The 15,369-nt window shown below is 48.7% G+C and overlaps 1 protein-coding gene across 6 annotated transcripts in view; it reads left to right on the plus strand.

Moving 5' to 3' along the window:
• MAST2 (microtubule associated serine/threonine kinase 2) overlaps positions 1 to 15,369 on the plus strand; it is a 156,111-nt gene that overhangs the window by 135,435 nt on the left and 5,307 nt on the right. For all 6 annotated transcript variants that reach the window (XM_090269368.1, XM_090269369.1, XM_090269371.1 and 3 more), the window contains 11 exons: positions 822 to 1,031; positions 5,682 to 5,783; positions 8,150 to 8,282; positions 9,043 to 9,104; positions 9,352 to 9,437; positions 9,904 to 10,112; positions 11,080 to 11,218; positions 13,051 to 13,183; positions 13,960 to 14,125; positions 14,715 to 14,816; positions 15,088 to 15,210. In XM_090269368.1, coding sequence (XP_090125494.1) covers positions 822 to 1,031; positions 5,682 to 5,783; positions 8,150 to 8,282; positions 9,043 to 9,104; positions 9,352 to 9,437; positions 9,904 to 10,112; positions 11,080 to 11,218; positions 13,051 to 13,183; positions 13,960 to 14,125; positions 14,715 to 14,816; positions 15,088 to 15,210 — 1,465 coding nt within the window. The remainder of the gene's footprint in view (positions 1 to 821; positions 1,032 to 5,681; positions 5,784 to 8,149; positions 8,283 to 9,042; positions 9,105 to 9,351; positions 9,438 to 9,903; positions 10,113 to 11,079; positions 11,219 to 13,050; positions 13,184 to 13,959; positions 14,126 to 14,714; positions 14,817 to 15,087; positions 15,211 to 15,369) is intronic.

A 15,369-nucleotide genomic window follows, 5' to 3' on the forward strand; every position in this document is an offset into this window, starting at 1 on the left:
CACACACCCCTAAACACATACTGGAAATCCGAAATCGCCATCTGATGGCAAGGGAAAAAAGGCCAAGTCCTAGATAGGCAGCTAGGAACTTGTTAACTGATATCTATTTGTCATTTTGACATGACTATGCAGTTAGGTCCCTAAGAGGCTTCTGAGCCAGTCTCCCCATCTGCTCTGCTGGGAATCCAGATCTGGGAGCAGGCAGGTTCACATATTCAATAAACTTTCTCTGAACATCTGCTTGGCTCAGTTGGGTCCTAAGGTCAAGTGATAATCACACTTTTTCTGACTTGAAGAAGTTCCCAGCTCAGAAGCAGGTTTAGACGCTGTCAGTGGCCATTCACCAAGTTTATACAGTTGAGAGGTCCAGTAGAAGCACAGAGGAAAGAAAACCTTGGTTTGCCTGAGGGAATCAAAAACTTCCCAGAGGAGAGATGATGCTGGAATGAGATTAGAAGGAGTAATAGGAGTTTGCTGGGCAGGGTGAAAAATCTACACATGGGGAACAGCATAGGCAGAGGCATGGAACAGCATAGTAATGGAGAACAGCAAACTCTTCAGTGTCCTTAGAGCAAAAGAGAATGCCCACCAAGGCTGGGCAGGGGGAGACAGGGCCAGGTGAGAGAGCATCTTGATTACGATGTTTTGACCTCACTTGAAGGTGCTCCTCTCATGTCTCCAGGCCGCAGGTGCACCAAATGCAACGTCCGGAAATCAGGACTACAGAGCCCATCCTTAGACTATTACCGGCTCCTTCAGGCTTAGCTCCAGCTGAGCTAGACCTAAAAGGGAAGTGTCACTTTTCCTATTTTTATCCCCAGGCCACTGCACAAATGGAAGAGCGCCTAGCAGAGTTCATTTCCTCCAATGCTCCAGACAGCGTGCTGCCCTTGGCAGATGGAGCCTTGAGCTTTATTCATCATCAAGTGATTGAGATGGCCCGAGACTGCCTGGATAAATCTCAGAGTGGCCTCATTACATCACAGTACTTCTATGAACTTCAAGAGAATTTAGAGAAACTTCTGCAAGACGTGAGTGTCCTTGTGCTGGAGCTCTGGTGAATCATCCATGTGGCAGTGGATTAGTAGTCCCAAGCTAAGATTAAGGCATTAATGGTGTTTCCAGTCTTCTCAGCCTGCTTATCACCTCCTAGCTAGTGTGCAGGGCCCACCCACAAGTGTGGTGCTGATGGACCTAGGTTCCTCCTCAGTCCCCTCTGTTACTGAGGAGGCCTGTTTGGTATCAGAAGAACTCAGTTCTGTGTGTCCTTTCTTCTTGTCATTCCAATTACTCTGCCTGAGGCACCAACTTCCTAGTATTCATAAATATTTCACTAGGAGATGTGTGACTCAAAGCCCTAAAGTGGCCCCAGTGGCTGTGGGCAAGCTCTCTTCTAGGAGAAATATTGGTGTAAGCTGAGCCTTCTCCTCAGCCAAGAGAAAGCAGTCCCAGGGCTTGCGCGATGGGTTTATCTGTGTGCTGACTTTCTACTTCCATGGTACAAGTTCTCGAGCGGGGACTTAAGTGTTGAGAGACCTGATCCTCCCCAGTGTGAAATGTCTCTGGGAGGCTAAAGGTAAAGTAATCCAGAGGTAATCAAGACCAGAGCAGACACTGAGTTCTCAACCACCACTCCATGCTCAGGTGCTCACTTTCCTGTCAGCCTCTCCAATACGGTGGGCAGGTGCCCTCCCACTCAGATCACAGTTGCCCCATATTGCACCATGAGTACAGTTTCGGCAAGAGGAGATGTGCCTGTGTCCTCAGGGCTCTTCATGTCACTAGAGAATTTTCCAGTGCAGTTCCCTATTACCCCCAGACCCATGACCTTGCTCCGGTGTAGGACCAACTGAGCCGAGGACCCAGTAATAATGATCAAACTGGACTTCAGTGTATTAGTCTAGAAATTAGGAGCAGGGGATTTTTTTAAATGTAGAAAATAGTCGAATTGAGAGAAAGGATACCGAAGATGACCATGATTATTGCCATCAAATATTGGAAGATTTCTCATGTATAATAGGTAGTAGATTGTTCTCTGTCCCCTAAAAGGTGTACTAGCCAACTGAGCAAGAGTGATAGTGAGAAGGGTTTTGATTTAATAGATGAGAAAGTACTTCCTTCTACAAAAATATTTTTTCTGATTTCAGAAGAATACTTAAATTTAAACATTGTATAAATATGACCTTAGAAAGCTGAAGTTTCATGAAAATTATTGGCAGCTATTTGTTTCTGTTCAGAAATAATTGTCTAACAGTTCTCCAGCAGTGGATAGGAATCAGGGGTTTGCAACATCAGGAAAAGTATCAGCATAGTGATTGCCAAGGTTGCTTGTACTTCTGTGGTTGATCTGAAATGCTCCAGTCAGAGCGTTGCCCAAAACCTTTAGGCATTTTCCCAGACTCATGGCCTCTGGGGGTTGGTTTTATGGTGCACTAGGAAGAGCACTGAAAATGGGGCCCGTGCATCATCTGCTCCCTAATTTGCTGGACCCTGGGAATGCAGGAGAAGTTCTGTGCAGGTGACTGGGGTTACAGACCTATCAGCACGTACTTATATAAAAATAACAGCTGTCATTTGTTGAATGTACTGTGCACCAGCCACTACACTGAATGCCGTATGGAGTTATCTCACTTGTGTTTATTATAGTAAGTGTGATTGATGAGCACTAATTAAAGGTCAGTTCTGAGCACAGAGGAGGATGTAGTGACGCTACATGGAGGGTTCAGGAAAAGTTGAGTCTTGATGAGTAAGTAGGAGTTTACTAGATCTAGAAAACAGAATAAACACCCCCTCATAGGTGTAAAGGAACTGGGTACATTCCAGGAACAGCAGGTAAAGTATTTTGGCATGACTAGAGTGAAGGGTACCTGCAGGGGAAAGTTGCAGCTGAATTTGAGGAGTTAGACTTGGGTGGGGAGGCAGTAAAAGTTGAAGGGTCTTGGGAGGAGCTTAGAGTTTAACATGAAGGCAATGGGGAGTCACTGAAGGGTTTTTACATTGAAATGGCATAAGATTTAGGTTTAAATTTAAAAATTACTCTCATTTATAGAACACTTAATACATGCTAGCTACTGCTTTATCTTATTTAATTTACCCAACTTAATCTCCACAGCAATACTGTAAGGAAGATACTATTCCTTAACTCTACAGATGAGGAAATGGAAGCTTTAAGTGTCTATATCAGCTCAAGATAACGCATTTCTTACGTAACAGAGCCAAACCCCAAACCCAGGTTTGACTTATCCCAGAGCTTAAAATCATACATTTTCAAACACTTATGAACATAAACAAATGTCTGCTATGTAAGAGGCACTATGCCAGGCTTAGCATGTGAGGGAAGAAAAGAAAGAAGACACAACCTCTCTTCACAAGCCCTACAGTGTAGCTGTAGAGACACAAATAATTATAGATAACATGATAGTACCATGTGGTTTGAGCAATCAGCTGGGAGAACATAGAAAAGAGCAGTTATTTCTTGTTGTTCTTGTGTGTGGGAGAGGGGACTGGGGGATAGGGGACTTAGATGAGGCTTCAAAGAGTTGTATTTGGGATAAGTCTTAAAAGAATAAACAAGATTTCATCAAGTGCCCAACCTCTTTTCATTTCATAGCCTTTTGGTTTTTTTCCCAAATGGTCCTCATTTGCTATTTTTCTTTCCTTACAACCTATCCGCTGCTCAGTCTTCTACATTCCATTTCCACCATTCCATTAAAACTGTTTTAGGCAAAAGTCACCAAGGAACCAACTGGCCAATTGCCATATCCTATAACCTCTCTTAGTCCTCATCTTTCTTCGCCTCTCTACAGAACTTTACATAACCAATACCTCTCCTTAATCTTCTCCCCACTGGTTGTCATGACACTGTTCTCTCCAATCTTGCATTCTTGCTGCCACTTCACAAGTTCCTTCTCTGCCCATCTCTTAAATGCTGATGTTCCACAGAGCAGCACCCTGAGCATCTGTTCGTTCTCCTCTTACACATCCCGCCACTCCCTGCTGAGAGCTCCCACCTGTGACTGCTTTCCTCCCTCCCGAGCTCCATATCTGTGTTCCCAGCTGCTTACTGGACTCTTCTACTTTGACTTTCCAGATCAGTTAGTATTCTTCAGTTGTAAGTAATAAAAAGCCAACTCAGAGTAGTTAAGCAGGAAAGAGAAACTATAAAAGAGGTGGGTCTTGGAGAGTTGGAGACAGAAGTGCAGCCAGGCCTTATGAAGAGACAAGAACTAGAAACCAGAACCTCTGAAAGCCCAGAAAGCATTCATCCCCCATCTCTCATCTCTGTTAGTCTCTGTGCTTCTATTTCTCTCTGTAGATATGGCCATGCCGTTTCACCCAAAGTAAATTGTATAGTCCTGCCACACTAATAGTAACAGTTGTCTTTCCATCCATTTCTAAATTCCTAGGAAAGTAATCCCCACTGGACAGCTATTGGAAGCAGGAGGGAAGGTGATACCTCACAATACAAATGTGGGTCCTAGAAGGCAGAGCAGTTTCCGTAGGAAAGAGACGGGATTCCAAGCTGAGCAAATACCTGAGAAAGTACCTGGTATAGGTACTGCAAATTCTGCAAGTCCAAAACAGCTTCTTTTTGCGCCTGCCTGCTTTTTCTCTAAAACTAAATGTGATATGTTCTCTACCTATTCTCTCCTGAACTGCTTATCTTCTTATATTTCCTATTTTGTTTATGGGTTCACTGAAATTCCCCTAAAATTGTAGTTGCAGTTACCTTTTGTTCCTGCTCATCCCCCTCAGGTCCACTCAGTCCTCTGCCTCTGAAGTGGTAGAGGGAATGGCTCCGGTCTGTTCATTTCTCTCCGTTCTTACTGCCTGGATTTATGCCTTTTTCACCTGCATTATTGAAGCAGAACAGAGAGAGTGCAGCTGCCTGTGGTGGTGAAAACCAAACTCGTAAGACGGGTTCTGGTGCAAAAGGAAAGAGGTTTATTCAGTAGGTGCCGACCTGGGAGAATGGTGGACTCCTGCCTCAGGGACCATCCCCTTCTTGCGCAAGCCCACAGTTCTTATGAGGATAGGCAGGGGAGGGCTTTCTTTCTCTAGCCAGTCATCCCGCTAGCTTTGGCACACTTGGGCCTTATGTCTTCACCTCTCTAGCTCTTGGTGCTCTCAGTGCAAGAACCTCCCCGTGCTGTCCCGGCCAGTGGGGGACAGTTCCTGGCCCTCCTGCCTACAGCACCATTATTGCAATAGCCTGTTAATGGGTTGTCCTGCTTTCAGGATTGCCCTCTCTAGTGTGTCATCCACATTCCAGCCAGAGTGGTCTTTCTAAAACACCCCTCTGGTCACATGACTCTCCTGTTTGGAGGTCTTTCTATTCCTGACAGTCTGTCTGGGGTGGAAAGTGAACATCAGGGAAGGCTTCATTGAGAGTTGTCCCTTAAGCTGGCGTCTGGAGGGTAAGTGAAACTTGTTGATGGAGGAGCAGGTAAAGCGATGTGTCTGTGTGAAATTCCTTGGTGTCATGTAGGGTTCTGAAGCGCCCATGCTTCCCAGTGCGCAGCCTGCTCCCTCTCACAGCTCCATGGCCTTCTCAGAGTTCTTGGCTTTGCAGAGCTCTCCATACTACCAAATTGTTTCTCCCGTAGTATAGCTTTGCCAGCCCTGTCCCGCTTAGCTCAGCCACACTGGGCCAATTGCTTAACCAGCCTTTGTCTTTATAGGCTCATGAGCGCTCAGAGAGTTCAGAAGTGGCGTTTGTGATGCAGCTGGTGAAAAAGCTGATGATCATCATTGCCCGCCCAGCTCGCCTCCTGGAATGCCTGGTGAGTGGACTTTGGGAAAGGGTAGCGGGGGACTGGAGGGGTGGCAGTCGGGCTGTAGAGGAAGTATTCTGCTGGTGGCACCCACTGCCATTTCTGCTGCTGAAGTCCTTATTTAAATATGATACGCAAGCATTGGGGGACCCAACGAGTTCTTGTGAGGAAACCTGGATGGTCCTGAGGGGTGTGGCAGGGAGAGATACAGGTCTGCCCACCCCACACTGAGCAGGCCCGGGCCACTGGGGGCCTTTGGGGTGAGGAGCACAGGCCAGTTTTTTCTGCACAAGTTGAGTCCTTCATTTAATCATTCAGCAACACTTAGTACTGACTGCCTTCATGCTAGACACTGGAGATACAGACATAAATACAGTCTTCCTGATCCTAAGATGCTTCCTCTGTAGTGGAGTTAGCATTTGTCTTTTAGTGCCTTAGGTGTAAGGCCTGGAGACATGTAAACAGTAATTATGATACTGCAAGAAGTGTTGCAACTGAGGGCAGCACAAGGTGCACTGGCAACATGGTAAAGAGGTGTGCTGGTCCTCCTGGGGACAAGCATTCAGTGAGAGTTCCCTGGGGTGGGGGTGGGGGGGCGTGAAGCTTATTCAGCAACCTGAAGGTAGTTGAGTTTGTCAGGTAAGGGGCATGGAGCACAGCCCAGGGTGTGCTGGAAGAACTGGTGAGGGATTAACCTGGGAGGCAGTCCATGCCAAGGTCATGGAGAGTTCTGGGTTCTCGGCTCAGGAGTTTGCATTTATCTTTAAGGCCACTTGAAGCCATTAGAAAGTTTAGGTAAGAAAGTGACAGATCTACTTTTTTTTCTTTAAGATATTTATTTATTTATCTTTAGAGAGAGGAGAAGGGAGAGAGAAGGAGAGAAACATCAGTTGGTTGCCTCTCGCACACCCCCAACCTGGGACCTGGTCCACAACCCAAGCATGTGCCCTGACCAGGACTTGAACTGACAACTTTTCAGTTTGCAGGACAATGCCCAATCCACTGAGCCACACTAGTCAGGGCCAGATTTACTTTTTTAAACCACGTTTATAAAGGTGTAATTTATATACAATATAATATATCCCTTTTGAATGTACAGTTCAATGTGTTTTTAAAGTATATAGTCACTGCCACACTTGAGGGAGAGCATCTCTTTCACCCCAGAAAGTTCCCTTGTGCCCCTTTGCATTCACTCCCCTTTTCCTCCCACTCCCAGGCATCTGCCTATCTGCTTTCTTTCACTGTGGATAAGTTTACCTTTTGTACAGTTTCATATAAAAAATCATATGGTATATTCTGACTTCTTTCACTCAGCATAATGTTTTTGAGAGTCATAAATGTGGTTATATGTGTCAGTAACTGGTTCCTATTTATTTCTGAGTAATATTCCATCAGATTCACTCCTAGGAAAGATTACTGGGACTGCAACATGGATGGTGAATTAGAAGTGAGGGTAGGATGAGCCAGGGAAATCACTGCAGAGTCACTTAAAGCAGTTCATGTGAGAGACAGGAGTGGCCTGAACTAGGACAGTGATAGAAGAGAGAAGGGGATTTACGAGGGAGACGTTCCTACTTCAGGGACTGAGGAAGAATATATAATTGAAAGGACTTCCAGGTCTGGCTCACGTTATATCCAGATAGATAACGGAATAGTTAGTTCTCTAAAGTAGTGAAACCAGAAGTGAAGAAAGCAGTGGAGGCTGAAGTCCGTGGTTAAACATGGTTGGAGTCAGGCCTGGGTTTGAACGCTGGTTTTGTGTTCCTTCCCACCTCTGCGGCCATGGGCAGGTCAGTGCATCTCTGTGAGCCTCATTTCCTCACTGAGGTCACAGAAATGTTATTAGGGCTTAGCCCAGAGTGTGGCACTTGCCAGGCCGTTAATAAATGGGACCCCCATTATTATGTGCTCCATTCCGACAAGGGCAGCTGTGCCCTGATTCGCTGGGCTCTCTAGCTCCCAGCACACGGGAGGTGCTCAGTGCAGAGTGGAAGGCACGCATGCACCACCAGGGCTGTGAGTCATAATAGAGAGTGTGCACTGGGTGTGTGAACACACCTGGCAGTGCCATCTGGCTGGTGGAAGGCTTTGGGCCAGGTGAAGAGGCTGAGCTTTTTGAAAGCAACAGCCTGGTTCTTACTGCTGGGGAGACAGCTTGGGCTTAGGATGTGCAATCTGGAAGTGCCCCTATAAGACACCTTTATCCCCATACTCATGATCCCTGAATCACGATGCTCCAGGTTTTCAGGGGTAGGGGTGTCCCATCACAAAGGGAAGGGCTTGTTCATCCTGTGCTGGGTATGTGCTGTAAAACCGGGAACACTACAGCCCCCCCTGTGGCTCTCACCACTGACTACCTTTCTCCCCTGGTACAGGAGTTTGACCCTGAAGAGTTCTACCACCTGTTAGAAGCAGCTGAGGGCCACGCCAAAGTGGGACAAGGGATTAAATGTGACATTCCCCGCTACATCATTAGCCAGCTGGGCCTCACACGGGATCCCCTCGAGGGTGAGCATGCCGCCTGGGGCTGCGGAGAAGCCCTGCAGCCAACACGCTCTCACAGCGGGGAAAGAGCTTGGAGGAGAGGCTTAGATTGGACATGGATGTGGCACAGCAGTGGGGCCTCAGGGCTGTGGGAGGAGCCCTGTGCTCTCTGTCATGAAAAAGTCCCCCTTCAGAATTGTTCACACTTGCCTGACATAGCCAAGCCTGACTGCCTGGACTCAGCTGGATCGGATTTAGAGCCAAAGGTCAAAGAGGTTAACAACAAAAGGACCAGAGTCACATTTTCAAAAATGCTCACCCTCCTCTGCATGCTCACCTCTCCTGCTGCCATCCTATAGATCCTTCTGTGTCTTTGGGGTGGTCCTAACTCAGGGTTTCAGAAGATGATCTCCATTCTTTGGGATTCACACTGAGCCCCTGCATGAGCTGTGGGCTTCCATGTCCCTGCTTCCCAGCCCCATCCGGCAAAGCGGAGTCTTGGCCAGCAGGATGGGGACTGAGAGCCCTGCTTCAGGGCCTGTTTTTCAGCAGTTGACCCAAGTCCAGGCCTTGTAATGGCACTGGACTTCCAGAAATAGGAGTGGCCATATTATTGGCAAACAAGTTCAAAAGCTGTGACTACACTGAGAAGAGGCACAAGGCCAGATCTGCATCCAAGACTGATGCAGAAAGTATGAATGCCTGTCTTGCATGCACCTGTCATGGTATGAGTGGCCTGACAGTGCCACACACACTTTTCTCTATGTCCTTGCTTTGTTTCTAGAAATGGCCCAGTTGAGCAGCTATGACAGTCCTGATACTCCGGAAACAGATGATTCAGTCGAGGTGAAGACCCTGCGTGCCTGCCCTGATCCTGGAGCCTGCGCCCTGTGAAGCAAAGGGTTATGTGTTCTCCTGATAGAACACCTGAAGGAAGGGGGTGGGGGATGCTGCCTGAGCTGTCACTCAGCTCCTGGGGAGGACTGGGTGGGAGGCCACAGCAGGGCTAAGTGCTGAGCTGGGGCCACAGCTTCCTTAAACCCATGGGCCCTGAGAAGCATGCCTGCCTCTTGCCTTTTCCCTCATCTTCCAGGGCCGTGGGGCATCGCGGGCATCTAAAAAGACACCCTGTGAAGAGGACTTCGAAACCATTAAGCTCATCAGCAATGGCGCCTATGGGTAAAGTCAGGCGTCAGGCTGTGGCCGGGACTGGAGCTAAGTCAGCCTTTGGGTTCTTCCCTCTGGAAGTATATGATGCCTAATCCTCTGGGCATCAGCTAGCTCAGGATGGGTCCTCTCTTTCCACAGAGCCTCCTGGAGGGGCAAGAATTCGGTTCCCTCTGACATCTGCGCATTGTTCCTCTCCCAGGCGACTCTCCTCTCGGTAGCATGCCTCTCACTGAGCTCTGGAGAAGGGTTGAGCTGTGTCCTTAGGTCTTGGTCTCTCAGGACTTTGAAGAGCTCTATGGGCAGGGGGCCCAGGTCCTTATTGTTAATAAGCACAGCTCTGCTCCTTTGTTCTGCGCACTTACAAGGTGTTAGAAGAGGGAGTTTGGCCACCCCAGCTCTGGGAGGTGGAGAGCACAGCTCAGGCTCTGAGGGTCCATGAGGGTCCACGAGGGACTGAATGGGCTGCGTTTCCCAGGGCCGTGTTCCTGGTGCGGCACAAGTCCACCCGGCAGCGCTTTGCCATGAAGAAGATCAACAAGCAGAACCTGATCCTGCGAAACCAGATCCAGCAGGCCTTTGTGGAGCGCGACATATTGACTTTTGCCGAGAACCCCTTTGTGGTCAGCATGTTCTGCTCCTTTGAGACCAAGCGCCACCTCTGCATGGTGATGGAGTATGTTGAAGGTACTTGGAGAAAGGTGGCCTGTCATGGATGCCAAGGCACAAGCTGAGACTTAGCCCTGAGCTGGGACCAATAGCTTGTATAAGGGTAAAATTTCAAGGCCCAGCTTCCCAGTCTGACATTGGTTTCTGCCTTAGGATCTTAGACCATTTGGCTACTGTGAGCACAAAGCTCCCTGCCCCTCACAGGAAGAGGCTTCTCTGGCAGTAGCTGCCTTGAGGCTGTCCGTTTGAGGCACTCTGGGACAGGATGTATCAGCCTAGTGGCTATAGACTCCTGCACCCCAAAGCCAGCCAGAGGTGGCAAAGCCACAAAAGCCCAGGGTTGGATGCTGGGAGGATTGCCTCTGGGCCCTCAGAAGACAGGAAAGTCATTGCCCTGGCTGATGGCTTATGAAGGGAATGCCCCCTACGGCCACATCATGCACAAGAGCATCATGGGGCAGCAGCTTGGCCAGCGACCTTTCTTCTCCCCTTCTCAATGCTGACCACAGCTTCCAAAGATATTTTGCCTAAGTCTTGCAGTTGAAGCTGAACAAAACTCCCCTTTTAATTCGTGGGTGCATGTTGGGAGTTTACACTGTTACTTTACTCAAAAAATAAAGGACAGCCACCAGGAAGGAAATAAATGAAAAATGCTGATGTCTCAGCCAGATGTGTTTACAATATACAGGATAGCACCCTAAAATAACTTGGTCCTTTCCCTACAAATCAACTTACAGGCATAACGGCCTGGCGCTCCTCCCCTGTCTGGCCTGAGCAGTGGCCTAGACAGCCATTCACCTACCTCCTGCTCCCCTCCACACTCTGTCTCCCACCCATGCCAGCAACAAAGGGGCTAGCATCACAGTCCCTAGCGCCAGGGTCTTCCATGAGGCTGTCTCCTCTGGGGCCTTAGAGACCGTAAGCCTGAGACTACCTAGAGCAGAAAACTGGATCCTTCCTTCATGGTGGCCTGCCCTTGTTGCAGGAGGAGACTGTGCCACTCTGCTGAAGAACATTGGGGCCCTGCCTGTGGACATGGCACGTCTGTACTTTGCGGAAACCGTGCTAGCCCTGGAATACTTACACAACTATGGCATCGTGCACCGTGACCTCAAGCCTGACAAGTACGCCCACTGTCCACGTCCCTTGTTCCAGATTCTCCCTCTTGGGTCTCTAGATAAAGGAGGCAAACACAGCATGGTTGAATCTGTACCAGAATGGCTGCTAGGAAACAGTGCTCATGTGGGTGTCCACCTAGGCCCAGCACTCACCCCCTGAGCACCCCAAATGAAAAGACCATTGCCAACAAGGTCTGCCAGGGTGTTGTAAAGCCTTGGTGACACATAAGAAACCAAGCGCCACTCAAGAAACCAAGCAGGAACAAAAGAATAGCATATATAATAGATGACTGAACAAGTGTTCTGACATTTACTGACATCTACTCTGTGCCAAGCATGATGATATTTACGGGCTATAAAATAGTCCCTGGTCTAGTGTGGGAGACAGAAATATCTGTACAGGCTGTTTCTCGAAAGGCATTAGTCAGTTGGAAAAAGGAGGGAGGAGCTTCCTAAAGCCGGGGAGCAGGATTTGCGAAGGCACACAGGTGTCACCTGTTCAGGAACTACAAACGGTACAGTGTGACTTAAAGCTGAGATTGGTTGGTCAGAGTCATAAGATAAGGCTAGAGAGGCAGCAATTGGATCATCAAGGACCTTTTTGTTACGTTTGGATTTTATTTTAAAGGGTCCTAGAGGTCTTTGAAAGGTCTGTGAACCAAAGGTATGAGAGAATGACACGCTCAGATTTGGGTTTTAGTTGAGGAAGAGCAGTGCCAGTGGAAAGAGTTGGTGAGACCACTGCAGTAGACGAGGTCACAACCACAATGGCTGTGCGACAACAGTCAGGATGGAGAAGGGAGGGAATAATGTTGGGGTTAGAGAAGAAGCAGTAGGTTGCCTGGGATCGGGGGAGATGCAGAGAGAAGTGAGAGCAGAGTCTGGGATATCTTCCAGATTTTTAGCTTGGGACTGGCACATGGTGATAAGCCTCTGCAGGAGAAAGTGGCTTTGACATTAGACAGACCTGAGTTCAAATGACCACTCGTAACTGTGACCTTGAGTCTGAATTAAACTTCTCTGAGCCTCATGTTCCTTCTTTTTAAAATGGGGATAATAATACCTATTTTTGTTGTGTTATTTACTTTATATGACCTTTCAGGAGCCAAAATATTTTTATAAATAATCAACAAAGCACTTACAACAGAGCTCAGTAGGTAACAAATTAATTGCTTTTCACAGAGGAGGACCAATTAGGAAGTGTGGTTTCGTTTTGGACAGGCTGAGTTTGTGGTGCCTGTAAGACGTCTGGGAAGTTAGGATACCTGGACCTCTGCAAGTCAGGGCCAGAGATATTGATTTGGGAATCATAGAATAAAGGGGTGGCAGCGAGCAGCCTTCACACAAAAGGAAATGGCTTAGGCAGAGTATGTAAAGAAAGAAGAAAGAGGCAATTCTTTGTGAGATCTTACTTCTAGTTTCTCCCAACCAACACTCCTTCTAAGACCAACGTGGACATGGGACAAGGGTATGTGCCCCTGAGTCAGGTACTGGGAGCCCAGGTGAGGAGAGGGGCCCGGGACTGGCTACAGCCTTAGCCTGAGGTTGATCAGTCTGTGGAAGTGTTCTGCAGCTGGCTGATACCTGTCTCCAGGATAGAATACAGTTGAGGGCAATACACAGTAATGGGTTGGGGGAATGGCGGAAAGCAGGTGGCTTGTGCAGAATGCAGTACTCATAAAGCCAGAGCTCTTCATTCTTCACAGGTCCCTATTTCCCTTCTGATGTCCCAGAGTAGCCTCATAGAAGCCTGAGTGGGGAAATGTGGCATATACTAAAGTCAGCACTCATAGAAAACTAGGCAATAACACCACCCTTCTGTTTCTCTGGCTTCCCAGCCTCCTGATTACTTCCATGGGGCACATCAAGCTCACTGACTTCGGTCTTTCTAAAATTGGCCTCATGAGTCTGACAACAAACTTGTACGAGGGCCACATTGAAAAGGATGCCCGGGAGTTCCTGGACAAGCAGGTAAGGAAGGAGGGTTGAGACTTTGGAAGTTGAATCCCAGGCCTCAGAATGAGGAAGGGGGGCCATATGCTTGCCCAGTCAGGTATATGTTAACCCTGGGAGCTCCCATCTTTTTCATCTTTTGGTTCCAGGGAGACATTGAGGTAGGTAGCACAGTTAGAAAATAGGGTAGACCATAGAATTATATAGATGTAAAATCCAAAAATCATCTTCCTCTTCAGAGTTGGGAGAGAATAGGCCATCTCACCGTCGACACTCTCAGAGACCGGTGTGAGTTCAGTCTGAGCCTCCTGGCCTCGGATGGGAGCGAGGCTCTCCTGGAGCTTGTTCTTGGCCCACAGCTGCAGCCTCCCACTGGGCGGTGGCCCAGCGTCCTGAGAGGAGCCTCTGAACGTCCCCTGCCTTGACACTTTGGGTTCTGACTGTTCACAAGTCCCGTAGTACCCATGTGACTGTAGGGTCTGTTTTCTGGGATGCTGGAGGGTAGAAGCCAGTTGTGTGGGGACCCGAGATTCCAGAAGGAGGTGTTGAGGGATCAGTGGTGGTTCCAGGCTAGAATTAGGTGATTTGAGTAATCAGGAAGCACATAAACTCACCCACAGCAGTTCCAGCTCTGGTACCCTGATTGACCTTGCTCATTAACCAAAGTTAGCTGAGTCTTTAGTCTTCATTCAGAGACTTTTTCACCCCAAAGGTGGGAACAGCCCCCCCCCCCCAGCTCTCATGCCAATGAGCTGTTCCAGAATGCTGAGCCAGCCTGGCTTCTCTATACCTAGGTGTGCGGGACCCCGGAGTACATTGCACCTGAGGTGATCCTGCGTCAGGGCTATGGGAAGCCAGTGGACTGGTGGGCCATGGGCATAATCCTGTACGAGTTCCTGGTGGGTTGCGTCCCTTTCTTTGGAGACACTCCGGAGGAGCTCTTTGGGCAAGTGATCAGTGGTAGGTACCATCACCCTGGGGAACAGAGTCTGGACCACATATGAGATTTATGCATGCACCTGTGAGACTTACGAGTTATTTTCTGGGTTCATGTGTGTGTGACGGTATGTATGCTTGCCTCTTAGATGTGTGTGTGTGTGTGTGTGTGTGTGTGTGTGTGTGTGTGCGTGCACAGGGACACTCTGTGTGTCACCTGGGGCTTGTTCTGTTTGTGTTAATCTATTCCCCATATATACATGGGTGTCCCTGTGTTGTCTATGTGTGAGTGCTGTGTGTGAGTGCACATGTGTCTGGAGTATGAAGGCAGGGTGAGACGGAGCTTCAGGACAGGGAAGTCTGCTTTGCAGTGCCCACCCTGGATCAAAGAGCAAGCCATTGTCTAGGGTATGTGGTCTATGAGGGTAGGAACCTTAGAACTTAAGGAATTGGGGTCCCAGGCAAGCTTTCATGGGTTCTAGACTGAGCCCTTTATGCCTCCCTACCTTTATCCTATCCGAGGATCATCTTCTCCATCTTGCCACTCTGCCCGCAACTTCGGAGACCCTCCTCTTAGCCCACTCCTTCCTTCTCGCCCCCATTGACTCTTCAGATGAGATTGTGTGGCCTGAAGGGGATGATGCATTGCCACCAGATGCTCAGGACCTCACCTCTAAACTGCTCCACCAGAACCCTCTGGAGAGACTGGGTACAGGTAGGACAGACCCCACGAACCTTTCTCACCACTTAGAAGAGGGAGGAGAGGGAGGAACTCAGTCCATGCAGCCAGAGGGTCAGGTATCAGGTGTGGGCGGTGCCTCTGTACCCTGAAACAGGCCTGCTCCCCCTGGGCAGGGGAGTTGGAGAAAAACCCTGAAGCTGAGGCCTCCAGGCCTTGCCTCTTGAGGCCTGGGTTCTCATTGGACTTGTGACCTGAACTCCACCCAGCTCATCCCACCCCTTGCCCACACCCTCCCTGCTCCTAGGCAGTGCCTGTGAGGTGAAGCAGCATCCCTTCTTTACTGGTCTGGACTGGACAGGACTTCTTCGCCAGAAGGCTGAATTTATTCCTCAACTGGAGTCAGAGGACGACACCAGCTACTTTGACAGTAAGGCCACTGACAGGATGGGGAGGAGCGGGGCTCCTGTTTTCTCAGAAACACCTGTACACCCTGAACTTGGCATTGGGAGAGCAACTTCTTCCAGGCCCTCCAGAGGTCTGTTAGGGTCAAAAGAGGCCTCTGAGGGGACTTTCCTGTGTGTCCGGC

This window comes from Furipterus horrens, unplaced genomic scaffold (genome assembly GCF_987537825.1).
Source record: "Furipterus horrens unplaced genomic scaffold, mFurHor1.1.pri manual_scaffold_3, whole genome shotgun sequence".
Lineage (NCBI taxonomy): Eukaryota > Metazoa > Chordata > Mammalia > Chiroptera > Furipteridae > Furipterus > Furipterus horrens.